The sequence below is a fragment of the Vicugna pacos genome, chromosome 21 (assembly GCF_048564905.1).
Source record: "Vicugna pacos chromosome 21, VicPac4, whole genome shotgun sequence".
In the NCBI taxonomy this organism is placed as follows: domain Eukaryota; kingdom Metazoa; phylum Chordata; class Mammalia; order Artiodactyla; family Camelidae; genus Vicugna; species Vicugna pacos.
In genome coordinates this window covers 3,557,605-3,572,971 of record NC_133007.1, presented here as the reverse complement: position 1 = coordinate 3,572,971, position 15,367 = coordinate 3,557,605, and the positions used below count along the sequence as shown (strand labels likewise).

Sequence of the window (15,367 nt, the reverse complement as noted above, 5' to 3'; positions counted from 1 at the left end):
CAAAAACAGACATATGGATCAATGGAACAGAATAGAGAGCCCAGAAATGAACCCACAAACTTTTGGTCAAGTAGTCTTAGACAAAGGAGGTAAGAACCTACAATGGAGTAAAGACAGCCTCTTCAGCAAATGGTGTAGGGAAAACTGGACAGCTGCATGTACATCAATGAAGTTAGAACACTCCTCACACCATACACAATAATAAACTCAAAATAGCTTTAAGACTTAAATGTAAGACAAGACAATATAGACCTCTTAAACGAAACATTCTCTGACATGAATCTTAGAATGTTCTCCTAGGGCAGTCTACCCAGGCAATAAAAATAAAAGCAGAAATGAACAAATGGGACCTAATTAAACTTACAAGCTTTTGCACAGCAAAGGAAACCATAAGCAAAACAAAAAGACAAGCTATGAAATGGGAGAAAATATTTGCAACAGATGAGACTGACAAGGGCTTAATTTCCAGTATATATAAACAGCTCAGACAAGTTAACAATAAAAACAAACAACCCAATCCAAAAACAGGCAGAAGACCTAAACAAACAATTCTCTAATGAAGACATACAAATGGCCAACAGGCACATGAAAAAATGCTCAATATTGCTAATTATCAGAGAAATATAAGCATTCTTTTATAGCTACTCAGTATTTAATTTAAAGCCCTCAAAACAACTAATAGAATGAACAATAGTTCCTGGTATGTTTCTCTTCTATCTTCAGATGTTCTAAACTTGTTTGCAGTGTAGGAAGGAGGACTGTGGCTCACCATTTTGCAACAATAGGTAAGAATTTTCTACACGCTTTCCTGAATGTTAATTTTTAAAAGAAATTCAGGAATATATGCCAAATAGAGTTCTTTCCTAATGTTGATTATCTAGCCACATCTTTGCTCCGTCATTTTCATAAGTATGTTTCTATCTTAACCATATTCCATCTACAAGTGAAAAAACTTAGTCAAGCTTTCTGTCATAAGAACATCAGCAACTGTCCGGTGATTTTGGAATTTACCCGATCCAAATAGCACGGACAAAAATGTTTTTGCTTGAATTCACTTCAACTCTCTGGTTGTTTAATCTTTTTTTTTTTTTAATGATTGTTCCAATCTGTCACCCTTAACTATCATAATAACACAACGTTTAGACCTTCATACCAAAATAACTACTTGGTGCATTGGAAGCGGACAGGGAAGGTGGGTGGGAATCCGTGGTTTCACTGAAACTATAGCGTGTGTTTGACAGGCCAAAAGAAATATTCAAGAGTGGTTCCATGGCAACACAGTTTTGGACAAAAGTTAAACCTAAGACTGTATATGTACCAGTGGTGACGAATGTTAAATGGCTGACAGGAAGCATTTCTGTTTATTCTGGTCTCTGATGGAGACCTGTTCCTTCAGGTCCAACTTTCAGATTGCTTTGAGAGCTTCAAGTAATTTAAGTAAATCTCTAAGTATAAAAAATATGAATAAAACATGTTTAGACCTATTATTTTCAGCTTTTTATTTCAGCTTTACTCGGGTATAACTGACATATTAAAATATGATATTTAAAATGTACACCGTGGTGATTTGACATATGTATACACTGTGAAAGAATTCCATGCATCTTGCTGATTAATACTTCCATCACCTCATGTATTTATCCTTTTTGGGGGGAACAGAACATTTACGTTCTACTCTTTCAGCAAATTTCAGTTATACAATGCAGGGTTACCACTACACTCACCATGTATCATGTTAGCTCCTCAGGCCTTAGTCACTTTATAAGTGAAACTTTGTACCCTATTCCCAAACTGCCCCTCAGCCCTCAGTCCCCTGCAACCACTTTTCTACTCTGTTTCTATCCATTTGACTTCTTTTCCCTATGTCACATATACCTGATAAAATGAAGTATTTGTCTTTCTCTGTCTGGCTTATTTTAGAATTATTATATTTAAAGTATTCCAACCCATGTTCTCACAAGCAGTATAATCTTCCTTTACAAATCAGAGGTTTTATTTAAATGGAATAAAACCATATATATGGCTTGCATTTTACATCACACAAAATTTAACCAGCCACATTATCAAATACTGTATCTTTAGAGCATATCTGAACTAAAAAATATAGGCGTGTTCACCTGGCGAACAAAAGACCCAGTTAAACTCAGATGGTGCTGCTTATCAAGAAGCCAGACACATCCCGGGTCTCAGATGGCCTCCGGTGAACGTCTCCAGGGCTGCTTCACCTTGGATCACGTAAACGCATCGCAAGTGTCATTTGCTTCAATAGTAACGTGCTTTAAATGACCGAAAGATGAAAAAGTCTTTTAAAAAGTAACACTGAAAAGACAACATGGTCTGTAAAACTGAAGCAAATGTCAAGGACTGGGCGCCAGGACAACTGGTCCTCTGTCACTCACTGGCTGTCACTCTGGGCAAGTCAGTTACTATTTGAACCTTATCATAAATAAACTGTGAGGGGATGGCCCAGGTGACCGCTAAGATCCCTTCCAGATTTAGAACTTTATGAATAGTAAACAAGGGTCAGAGAGGGGAAAACAATAACTTAAGAAAAAATGACATATTCATATACATCACATATTTATAATGTGTAGAGTGTTAACTGTGTGAGCTAAAGAGCACACACGAAATTCAAACAAAAAACAGTCTCTAAGCAGAGAGAATCACTTCAAAAATTTTTCTTTGGGACAGTCCTAGGAAAACTGGAAATTGATATCTAATTATTTACTAAACAATAATTAGCAAACATTTTTGTTTACAACGTATAGAAGTTTTAACACATTGAAACAGAAGTATACTAAGAAATACTTTTTATGAATAAAAGCATTCAAAGAGATGTTTACAAAAAATGTACTTTTATTTTTCTTCGTCCAGTCAAACATTATTCATTTGCAGTAAAGTGTCCCCAGCAGAGCCCAAGCGCAGTTAGCATTTTCTAATTCATAGATATGTGTGTCTGTGAATACAAGCATGTACCACAAATTCAGAGAGACGTTTTCATACATTACAAGATAAAATTCATTGTATATTTTCAGTTAAAGTTAACTGATGCCCACATCAGACAGTCCCTCGAATAATAAACTTGTTTCATAAGTGGTAATGGGTGTTCAGAGAAACACACCGGAAAGGATTTGCTCTAGCTAATTTGAATCATATGACCCTTTTCCATTTTAAAATTCATTTTAATTCAGCAGGACTCATTGAACACTTCAAATGTGCCAATGTCAAAATCCAATCTAACGAAGCAGTTTGATTTGGCATGGGATTTCTGGGATAAGAGCTGAAGGCATACACCCCTGACAGCAACCAGTTCCAAAGTTTAATCCCTGTTACGGCTCCACGTTCAGCCGAGCTGCATCACTAGCACCCCTGGGTGACATAATTGTCACAGGTGATTGAACTCGTCCAAGTTAAAGCGGAAGTCTGCAAAGTGTCTTTACATAGCTGTGCTCTATTCATCAGGAAAGGGGGCCTTGCTTTTACACTATCTTTTTCAATCCATGTGCCCTCACGCTTCCCAGATAGTCTACTGTGCCCTCCTTCTTAGTGTTCACAATGACGGGGACACTGGCGCTTGCTTAGTGGCAGTCCTGGCTGTCCTGCAAGCTTAGCAGAGTACTGCTGAATAAAACTTTGCCAGCATTCCACCTCCTTTCCAGAATCACCGTCTTCTGGTGATGGCTGCCTTCTAACACCTGACGTCTTCCCTCCTCAACCCCTTTATCCCTTGTACTGACAGTTCTTTAACTCATTCATGCCAACGTGTTTACGAATTAGGCCAAACCACAATTATAATTGTCATCTTGAAAATCACACTTAAATTCTGAAATCAGATTTACTTTACTATCAAGTTATTAATTCCTTAGTGTCTCTGAACCATTTTATTAAACACAAGATGTCTGTCTGAACACTACAAAGGGATACAGGGGTGATACAAGATTTCCCTTGGGGAACCTGCAATAGAGTTAGAAAAATAAGACAGCTAGACATGGAAATGAATAAAGTGAGGCAGAATGTGGTGGGGATCTAGTCAATGGGACAGATCATAGGCATTAGTTAAGCTGCCCTGTGGCCTCCATGGGAAGAGTCAGCCTGAAGCTTATTCTCAAAGAAGCAAGAGAGAATGTGAACAGGTGAGAAGTGGGTATTTCAGGTGTATGAAAAGGCCAAGATGTCCAAGTAAAACTTCCATTAAAAGCTGGTGGGAGGCACAGGGCAGCCAGGTTGGGGGAAAGGAGGCTGGGGCTTGAGAACTGTAGGAAGTCAGGCACACACAGCTCGTCTCTTTGGAATGAATGAAGTGTTTCATCTTTTCGACAGTGGTGGTGCCACTGAAGGATTTTAATCAAAAATTGTTTAAAGATAATTTATCTGACAGTTATGCAGAGAAGGAGGTGGCAGTAATTGGGAAAAGTCAGATCAACTGAAAGTCTCTGTGAATGTTGTTTATATGGGTCCCAAAGCCTGTTGGTAGCAAAGAACTTTAAGTAAAATACAGAAGAGACACTGGCAATTAAGTGATTATCTCTATGAAGAAGGCGAGTCAGAGAGCCTAACTGAGTGACTGAATTTTACAAGATCTTTGTATTCATAATGAACATATTGCTTAAATCTTCAGCAGTAAAATCATAGATCCACACAGTGAGTGAAGTTAGTACCCAACACAGACGTACCGATCTGTTTTATGTTAATGCTTACAGATTTGGGTACAAACATCTTGAATCTACATCAACACACGTCCCATGCGTTTGCCCACATGGGCATATTTGCAACTATACCCAAGGATGGAGGATGGATGTATTTACAGAGCCTGTACCAGGTGCCAGGCCAGCAGCCAGTTCCTATGAAGTTAGTCGCAGCTTCGATTACCACCCGCAGGCGGCTGACTCCCACCTGTGTCTGCGCTCCAGCCTGGCGCCTGCTCTCCAGCCTCGTCTAGGCACCTGCCCACGAGACTCCCTCACCTGGACGTCCACGGACTCCTTCCAGCCCAACTTCTGCAGCCCTGAACACGTCACCGCCTTCCCCCGGAGTCTGCTGCTCCTCACATCGGGCCCCCACCTCAGAGAATGGCAGAAGCCTGGGGCTCTTCCTTGGGTTCCCCCACTGCTTCACTCCCCGCTGTGTCTGTCCTTGAGTTCTGCTGATTCTACCTCTTGGATATCTCTCTCATCCAGCCATTTCTTGCGATCTCCACTGTCACCTCTTTGATGCAAGCCACCACCACCTGTTGCCTGTCAAAGCTTCCTGAGTGGTCTCCTGGCATCCCAGCGTGTCACCCTCCCATCCACTGCCCACAGTGCGCCCTTCCTAAGGCGAGGATGTGACTGAGCTGCTTGTCTGCTCAAAGGCTTTTAATGGCTTCCTACTGAGGGAAGAATAAAGTGAAAATCCCTTAACATCCGCCACAAAGCTCCTTAGAGTCTGGATCTTGCCCATGTCCCCATCCTCACTTGCTCCTCTCTCCTCCCTAAGCACCAGCCATGCGAAATTCTTTCAGCCCCTCTAACAGTCTGTGCACAGACTCTCTTCCTGGCTCTGACAAACCCTACACCTCCCGACAGGAACACTTTTCCTCCTTCCTGCAAATTCTAATGCCAGGGAATGACTATCCTGAGCTGGAAGGTCAGGCTCACACTGACAGTGACCACGACTCCACACTGCAGGCCCACAGATAGCAGCAGCTTTCACTACATCCCTGTTACTACAAGGACCATCTTTTGCAAACTACAATTCTGAATAGGACTGAAATTTTGGACAGTAACTGTCTTAGAATATCTTGCTGACTTACTTTTTTTCTTGGCTTTATAGAAGTCCCATTTTTGTAGCAGTGGACATTTAGAACCCTGGACTTCCCCCCTCAGGGACAAAGGGGCTGCGGTAAGACTCCAAAAGGACAGAGGACAGCAGCTGCTCTGGGAGCATGCCACACGACGGGGCTGAGGGCACCCCTGGCACAAGGTGGCCACTCTGGCACGCACGTTATTTTTAGCTGAAAACGATCAAAGCCCAAAGGACTCAGGAAGAGCCTCTGAACCTCCCTTTACTGCCAGAAAAATGGGAGACGGGGGCCCGTCCCAGGAAGACGCCATCACCACGCATAGCTGCGGTCGTGTCAGGTGCGCTGGGCAGCGCGGAACTAGCCAAGTCTTCTCTGTGTCCCCTTGTCTTCGGATGGCCCACCAAACATTTGTTCACACACACGTTAACTCTTTCTATCTTCTTGTGAATAACCCCGCTTCCCTTTAAGTCTTAGACCCCCCACAGCCTCCTCCTTAGCCCAGAATATATACAAACCTCACTTTGCCTTGCTGCCTTTGAAATTCTTCATACTTATGTGAATTCCCCATCCACGTGTAATCAGTTTGATTTTCTCCTGTTAATCTGCCTTGTGTTGTTTTAATTGCCAGCCAAAAGAGCTGAGAGGGGAAAAGAGGAAATTTCCCCTCCTTGCCCCTCCGCCCCTCCCCCTCCACTCCCCACGCACAGTGGGCTGGATGTTTAGTCCGGTGTGTTGGAAGGGGATGTTCTGCTGAAGATCAGTCTTGTGGCGTTTCATATGTCTGCTCGATGCAGAGCTGTCAAAACAACACACACACATACACACTCACACACTCACACACACCCCTCTATGCGCCTTAGGAGTGCACGTCTTTGCGGCACCCAGAGGCAGCTCCCTCCCTTGAAGGAAGGAGAGCAGAGAGCCCTCCACTTGCCCTGCTTACCTCAGGACACAGCCTCGTTGCCCAAGAGCAAGGTGTCATCAGGCCCTTTGTCGGGGGTTAAACAGGAAACAAACCCACTCCATAAGGATGAACTGGAGAAGGCGGTTCCAGATTCACAATGAATGGACATGGATACCTGGACCAATCTGAACCCGGAACTCCTGGGACAAGTGGGCTGGGCTGTGGGGGGATCTGAGCACTAAGAGGGGTATCCTGGGATCCCCAGGTGACAGAAATCCTTGGCAGAACTTCCCACGGAGGCAAAGAGATGATCTTTCCTCAAAGCTCCCTTGAGGGCATTATGCTAAGTGAAATAAGTCAGACAGAGAAAGACAGATACTCCATAATCTCACTTACATGTGGAATCTTAAAAAGCCAAACTCATCGAAACAGAGAACAGACTGGTCGTTGCCAGAGGAGGTGGGGGAGCTTGGGCAAAAGGGGTCAAAAGGTACAAACTTTCGGTTACAAAGTAAATTAAGTTACGGGATGTAATGTGCAACATGGTGACTGCAGTTAACAATATTGTATTGCACAGGAGAAGCTGCTAAGAGGGTGGATCTTAAAAGACTTCATCACAAGAAAAAGAATTTGTTAGCTCTATGACGTGACAGATGTGAACTAAACTTATTGTGCTGAACATTTTGCAATAATCATATATTAAATCATGACACTGTATACCTTGAACTAATACAATGTTATATGTCAACTGTATCTGAATAAAACTGGGCAGAAGATCCCTGAGGACCTGTGAGTGGAAGGATCAACAGTGGGCAAGCATCAGACCCTAGAATGTCTCAGGCCGAGTTCTCAGCAGAGGAGCCCGCTGGCTTGGGAGCCAACGGGGCAGCAGCCCCGGGCTGTGGCGCACACTCTGGTCGCCTGGGGGCAGAGTCAGCAGCCTCCCTGCAGCCCCCTCGGAGTTTCTGGCCCTTATCAAGCACTCATTTTACACGCATTTCTAAACTCTCCTGGTAATTATGGAAAAAATAATGGTTAACTGGAAGTCTGTGAAACCACTTACTGGTTTACCCAAGATCCTACAGTGAATAGCAGGTGAACACTGAAACAAAAAAACCTCATCTAGTAAAGATGCGTGGTGCCCTGTGGTGCCAAAAACACAGGGAGACCCAGAAAGGAATGACCCGGGAGCCCATCGGCCCACGACACTTGAGGACTGTTCCTGACAATGTTCTGATGGTCTCTGGCTCTGACTGGAGCCACTGGAAGTTATACCAAGTCGCGTTAAGTCTGCATACAGCCTCAGTGAGGGTGCCGGACAGAGGAATGCGACCCAGAACTGGGGCCGCGTGACCAGACCCCATGATCTCAGTGCCTGTGATAACATACTGGAGAGCAGAGTGAGGTTTTGAATCAACTAAAGTCTTCCATAAATGGACTCTGAAAGGAGGCTACATAACTTCCAAAAACTCCCCAGAGAAATTCCTATTATGTGCATAGAAGGGGAACGAAGCCAGCCCGATCTGGCTGGGTAGGGAACATTCTCTGCTTAGCAAAACTTCATGGTTCTCGTGTTTAGTGCCAACTGCATGTTCGTACTAGACCACGGCCCTGCACACAGAGGCCTGAGTGTACTGAAAAATGAGTTCGATGGTGCAAGCAGTGCTGGGCTTTGCCTCTAAAACATCAGAACCACAAGGCACTGTATTAACGAGGATATCATTCTTACCAAGTCCCTAACTCGCTGTGAGCCAATATTATGACAAACGTTCCTTGGGGTTGCTATAGCAACACAGAGTGACGTTATCTTTTTTCCATTGGCCTCCTGTCACTACACAAGCTAAAGTCAAGAACAGGCTGAGATGCATCACTAGTGCCTTTTGCTCTGTGGGGCTGACACTCGGGGAAACCACAGAACTTTAAAGGAAGTGTACAGGAAGTTAGCCGGATTAGGAAACAAAGGCACAGACAGATGAGATGACTCAACTCAAATGTCACCTGCCCAGAGAGGCCTCCTGCCCAGAGGGGACAAGCCTGCCCCCTCCTCCCCTGTGTAGTCACCTCTGTGGCACCCAGTAACTTTGGTAACTATCAAGTCAGCTTGTGAACTTGGGCCTGTGTGCCCCTCCTCCCCATCTGAATGTAGACCCCAGAGAGAGGAACGCTGCATAGTTCATCACTCTCTTCCTCACACCGTCAGAGGCTGGCACAGAGCAAGCCCTTAATAACATTTGACTGGTTACCTTTCCAACTGCTGAAGCACAAAGAGCTCAACTGTCTGTGACTGAAGTCTTTGTGGAGTCCAGAAAAACCAGCATCCATACCAATGTATCAAAAACATCACACAGTGGAATGAAAGTCTTTTTTCATTATAGACCCAATATTAATTAAATCCATATGTAGAGGCAACATGGTCTGAAGTGATGCCATGCCAAGTGTGGTCCATGGACCAACAGCGACAGCATCCTTTGGCAGTTTGTTAGAAAAGCAAAAGTCAAGGCCCACCGTGGACCCAGTGAATCAGTACATCTGAAGGTGGAGCCAAAAAAATCCGTTTAGTCAGTTTTCCAGGTGATTCTTACATACCCTAAAGTTTTGAGGAACTATTATTCAGAAATAAAGGCAAGAATAAACAAGAAAGGTCATAAGGACTAGAATTCTACCAGGGACAACTGGTACATTCTTGCTGTCAAAAAAAATTCAAGAGAAAGGAGGAGGAATTATATGCAAGAATATAGTGCTCTGCCTACACATGCCACCAGACACCTGCTCCACGTCCTGTTTCTCTGAGGCTCTCCTGCCCGGACTAAACAACCAGCAAGTTGCAAAACTCTCTCTTTGCTTCGTTCCCCTCTCCTTCCTGGGGGCAGCACCATCTGTGGGTCCTTCTAGGAATCATTCTGACAGATGACTGACCAGACCAGCGGAGAAAAGGCAGCCTCGCGGGGGGCCAGCGGGCAGCCGAGCCGTACCGTGATTCAGATGTCTGATGCAGTCGCTCAGGAGAGCACTGAACTTCTTCTGGTCTGCGGCCTCCTGGAAGCAGAAGTAGCCGTGTCTGAGGAAGGGCAGCCACAGGTACACCGGGAACTCCTTGGGCAGGACCACGAAGGGCTGTGCGCTCTCCTTCTCACTGGACGCTAAAGAAACATGGGAAACACAAAGGCGTTTTAAAACGTGTATACTTCAAATGCTTATTTCAGGCTGTGAAGGTTTATTTCAGGCTCTGGGGCAGGCAGTGGGATGGAGAGGTGGGGTGAGATGTCTTCACGGGGGGGAAAAAGGAGAGTTCAGGCTCCTCTCACACCCCTGCACCAGCCTCACCCATCTCAGTCCAGCTGGTGGCCTCACCTCCTAACCACGGGGACAGCCAAGGTCATCGGACACAGTCTAGCGTCCTCACGCGGAATGGCCTGCAAACAGAACTCCCTCTTCCCCTCTGGCCCTTGGCGGCTGATGTGTCTGCCTGCCAGGCGCCCACCCGGCCGTGCCCAGGCCCCAGTCTCCCGTCCCACCAGGCCTGCTTGCTCTCTGCCCTGCGCCCTCTCCCTCCGTGGTCACTGCCAAGCAGGCACTTGCTGCCTTGATTCCATCAACCCCCGTTCTCACTCTAGTCTTGTTCCGGCTCCACCTGCCCCCAAACCAAACTGCCTAGGCCACCAATGTCATCCTGCCTGCCAGCCAGTGGCTTCTTCTTTATGACCTCCCTCTCAGCCTAATCTGAAACATCTGTTCCTGCCCATTATCCCTTGTTTATTTATTTATTTAACCTATAGTCAGTTACAACGTGTCAATTTCTGGTGCACAGCATAATGCCCCAGTCACGCGTACACACACATATATTCGTTTTCATATTCTTTTTCATTAAAAAGAAAGATATCTTACACTACAAGATATTGAATATAGTTTCCTGTGCTGCACAGAAGAAATGTGTTTATCTATTTTTATGTATTATGGTTAACATCTGGAAATCTCAAACTCCCAAATTTATGTCTTCCTACCCCACTGCCCCCAGTAACCGTAAGATTGTTTACTATGTGTGCGAGTCTGTTTCTGTTTTTGTAGATGAGTTCATTAGTGTCCTCTTTTTTCTTTTTCTTTTTTAGATTCCACATATGAGTGGTATCAGAAACATTCTCTCTCCTTGACTTCCAGGGGCACCTCTCTCCTTGTGTCCTTCGTGGTTTTTTTTTTTTAAGTTTCCTCTTTGTCTCCTTTATCAGTTCCTTGACCCCTTCCTCCAGCTCCCTCTTTAAGTGCTGCGGCTTGCCCTGTCCGGTCTTCACTCCACCCTCATCTCTGCTCTCCCGAGGTGTCGCCATCCATCCCATGACTTTGTATATTGTTTCTGCAGTTCATTGTTTCCTTTTCCTCCTTCCCTTCCATCATGCTTAGAAAATTCTCATTCATCCTTCAAAAGTCAGCTCAAAAGCCACCTCTTCTGGGGAGCCTTTGTTGGCACCACCCTCTGCCACCAGAGACAGAGTTGGCTGTTCCCTACCCTGTTCACCCAAAATATTGTAATGATCTGCTTTTGTGTCTGGCACCCACACTCAGAGCGAGGGACGCAGAGGGAGATAAGCACCCACAGCAACTGCTTCTCCCCAGAAAGCAGACGCACTGCCCCGGAGCGCCTGGAGGACGGAGGCTCCATCTTCCCTGTCTTTGTGTATAGTGAGCCCGTAGCAGGGCCGTGGAACCTAGCAGATGTTCACCCACAGTTTGTTGAATGAATAAATGGCTATGTTGTCCTACGAAATTTTAAACGCCTTAAATAATGGGACTTCCAGCAATTCCCTCAAATTCAATTCCAAGAAATTCACGTTAAACCATACTATTACTCAGATCCCCAGCCTAAACGTGCATTTCCAATTGTATGACACTGCACTTGGTTAAATGAGCCCCAGCTTATGCTTAGAGTCATGGAGAACAAGCAGAAGAAGAAATTAGCTCTGTGTTCCCTACCTGTGACACAATGGGCACCCATCTCAAGGAAAGCCGGGGAAGAGGGCCTCAGCAGGAGGCACCTGAAGGCACCGGGCATACCGGGAAATGGACCGTAACCCTAAGGGAGGCGCCGGAACTGAGTCTTGCTACTGGCAAATGAATAGACCAAGATTGGCCTGGATTTCCTGAAGCACACATGGGAGCTCTGTTTCTGGAGGTAACAGAGCTGAAAGCACTGGGAGCACGAACTTTGGCTCCACAGGCCCTGACAAAATACCTGGCACACGGCAACGTGAGAATGAATCAACATATGAATGACAGCAGGTGAATAAATGACTGAAAGCTGCAGGAGAGACCAGCAGTTGTAACACATTTCTATCCCCTCCCCTTTCCCAGTAATAAAAGTCCCTTGGTTTTCAGTTTAGCAAGTGCCTGCATAGAATAAAGACTGCATTGCCAGCTTCCCTCGCAGTCTGGTGTGCCATAGCCACTAAATTTTGGCCAACAAGATGCAAACTGAAGGCGCAGGGAGACTTCCTGGATATCCTTAAGGAGAGAGAATGCGCCTGCCTCCCCACCTTTCCTCATTCCTCCTGCCTGGGGTGAGAAAGCCATGGCTGGATCTCCAGCAGCCACCTTGGACTATGTAAATCTGAGCCACCACCCAGAGGTAAAGGGGAGAAAGCTAAAAGGAGTCCTTGGCATTTATGGAAACGCCGCACAAGTGCATCTGTCCTGCTAATATCCAAATATTTTTAGCAAGATAATAAAAACATATGTATTTAATTTGAGTTCTTCTGTGTGTGCAACAAAGTGATTCTAAATAAGAAAATGCCAAATAAGTGAATCATTTTAGAAGAACGTGCGACCATTTTTGGTACACCATCTCAGCCCATTACTGTGCGAAGAAGACATTTATTGATAAACCTCCAGTGCTTTTTCTCAAGTGAGGTTAATTCATCCCATCTTTTTTAAAAATATATTTTTATTGAAGTATAGTCAGCTTACGATGTTGTGTCAATTTCTGGTGTGCAGCACAGTGCTTGAGTCACACAGGAACAGACATACATCTGTTCTCATCTTCACCGTAGTTTACAAGATAGTGAATACCGTTCTCTGTGCTATACAGTATAAATGTGTTTATATCTATTTTAGATACATTAGTTAGTATCTGCAAATCTCAAACTCTCAATTTATCCCTTTCCACCCTCTTCCCTTCCTGGTAACCACAAATTTGTTTTCTATGTCTGTGAGTCTGTTTCTGTTTTGTAAATAAGTTTTTCTTTTTTTTTTTTTTTCAGGTTTCACATACGAGTGATATCATGTGGTATTTTTCTTTCTCTTTCTGGCTTACTTCACTTAGAATGACATTCTCCTTTATTGTGCCTGTATTCTTCCCAATAAAATTAGAATCACACAGCAAGTCTTCCTGCTCACATGGTTCTGTGAAACAACTCTTCTTGCCCTATTCCAGGATGTCACAGTTTTGTACAAACAATTGAAAGCAACATTCACCCTTTCCATTTAAAAGCTTCAGCAAGACTCATATAATTAATTCCTGTCAGTCTCTAGCCATCACTCATTTAAAGTTTTTACAGCAATTTTCCAGATGTTGCTAGTCTGCATTTTTTTCTGAGCTGAGTTACAAGGATATCACAAACGATCTACTGTAGAATACCCTATTTTTAAACCTCAGAAGATCACATCATGCAATTTAAAAAGTCATTGAAATGCCCCTGTCTGCAGCCCTGGGCCAACTGGCACTAGTCACACAGGCCTTATGTTTCTTTTTTTTTCTTTTTTACTCTTTTCATTCCTTCTGATATGACTTCATCAATAGATCAATAAACGTATTGTCTGTTCTGACTGATTTCATTGGAAAGTTCTTTTGGAATGATTCAAAAATACATCACGTTGGCCCCCCCTACCCTCAGCAGCAGCTCCAGAGTCAAGACGTTGAAAGAAAATATAATAATATCCGTAGTGCAATAAAGTGTTGTTTTAACTCGAATTACTTAGTAACAGTCTGTTAATCTAGGTGTATGGTCCACATACTAATTCTACGACAGTGTTATTAAAAACACTATGCTAGTATCGGCACGTAAAGAACAATTGGCAAAGTGATTATAGTTTGCTCTGTGAGTTACAGTGAAATGACTACACCTGTTAATCAGAGCCAGGGCTCTCTTCAAGAAACTACGCAGTTACTGTGCGGTATGATTTACACAAAGCCAGATGGAGTTACTACGTTACCCACAGGGCATGAATCTCTGTGAAACACTCTATTTGGTCTATTTGTTATCCATCACTCTCTCTAAATGGAAAAAGTGAGATGAATGAGCATCAAAGCATGCTACAGCTGGTAAGACCCTTCTGGGTTTTCAACACCAAGGCCTTACAGTTGGTAGAAGCAGAAATCAGAGAGGCCCAGCTAGCTAGGGAACAGGTGTCGCAGACAGAGCCAAAGTCCAGTCTTCAGATTTTCAGTTCAAAGCTCTCTCCACGGCAGCGTTCGGCTATTATTTACAGATACGCTAATTAATGCTTTCTCCACAGTAACTGTGAGTCGCTGCAATGCTTGTTAAAAGCATTTTGTTGATATAAGGTATTTTATTCATATCATCCTAAAATGAGAAGAGTAATATCCTCTGACAGGTCTGGGCCTGCACAGCTCACAGACTGGCCCCGTGGGTTTGTTCTGCTGTCCTGTGTGATGCCCTTAGAGTTTGCAGTATATTCCAAAGCCTCAAGACACCTGCCCAGTGGTACGTTTTCCATGCGCTGGTCATACACGGACTGACTTGTGTATCAGCAAACGTGATTTAAAGTAATAGGAACGGGACGGTGTTTATCTGCATTAGAGACATTACAGCTTCCATTTGCTTTGGAGTACGCATGTCTAGCCCAGGGGTTCTCAACTCTGGCAACTGTTGATATTTAATGCCAGATAATTCTCCCTCGTGGGGGGCTATCCTGTGCATTGAAGGATGTCTAGCAAATTATCACTGGCCTCCACCCACTAAATGCCTGTAGCACCATCCTCCCAAGTTGTGACAACCAAAAGTGTCTCCAGACACAGCCAACTGTCCCCGGAGAGTAAAACCCTCCTCCTCCACTGAGAAGCACTGGTTTAGCTAAACAAAGCCTGTCTAGGAATTTTGTCTTGGGAAAGAATGCTCAGCAACTCACCAACAGGGTCCGGAAAATGCCGATCAGATAGCAAATTGTATTCCTCTTCTGAGGTCAACACCTTGCCACCAGCTGGGAGAATTCGGCTTTTTGGGGGGGTTCCTCTCTGATAAGCCTGGGAAGGAAAGGCAAGGATGAGTGGATTTTTCCACCATTTGGATTTTGGGGAAAAATCAGGAACATTAGAAATAGGCCCAGAAACATACACTGAGATAAAAACTCCGACACCATGTCACTGAGTAAGGACCACTTATTCAAAACTATGTTTTGTGTTGGAATCCTCTGTCAATGGCAGTGAGCATCAGGACCTGCTCCAGGACCAACAGGAAAGGCTACTACGCTTTCCACTGGCTGCATCCTGGCCACAGTGACTGGGTCAGGGACGGTCACATGACCTCATTCAATCCAATCAGAGTGAGCTTCAGGCCTTGCCCAGGCTGACGGAACTGCCTCAGCTCTGAGAGGAGGTGAGGACGGGATGCTGCCGCCCTGTCGTCGCTGGAAGAGTCTGAAAGTGGCAGATGGGGGCATGTTGAGGAAGCCGA

General features: G+C 44.6%; 1 protein-coding gene across 1 annotated transcript in view; it reads right to left on the bottom strand.

Moving 5' to 3' along the window:
- Positions 1–15,367, bottom strand: part of NIBAN1 (niban apoptosis regulator 1) — a 144,720-nt gene that overhangs the window by 59,511 nt on the left and 69,842 nt on the right. Inside the window, exons 4-5 of the mRNA XM_072945936.1 lie at positions 14,823–14,937; positions 9,659–9,826 (exon numbers count right to left, since the gene is read on the bottom strand). Coding sequence (XP_072802037.1) covers positions 9,659–9,826; positions 14,823–14,937 — 283 coding nt within the window. The remainder of the gene's footprint in view (positions 1–9,658; positions 9,827–14,822; positions 14,938–15,367) is intronic.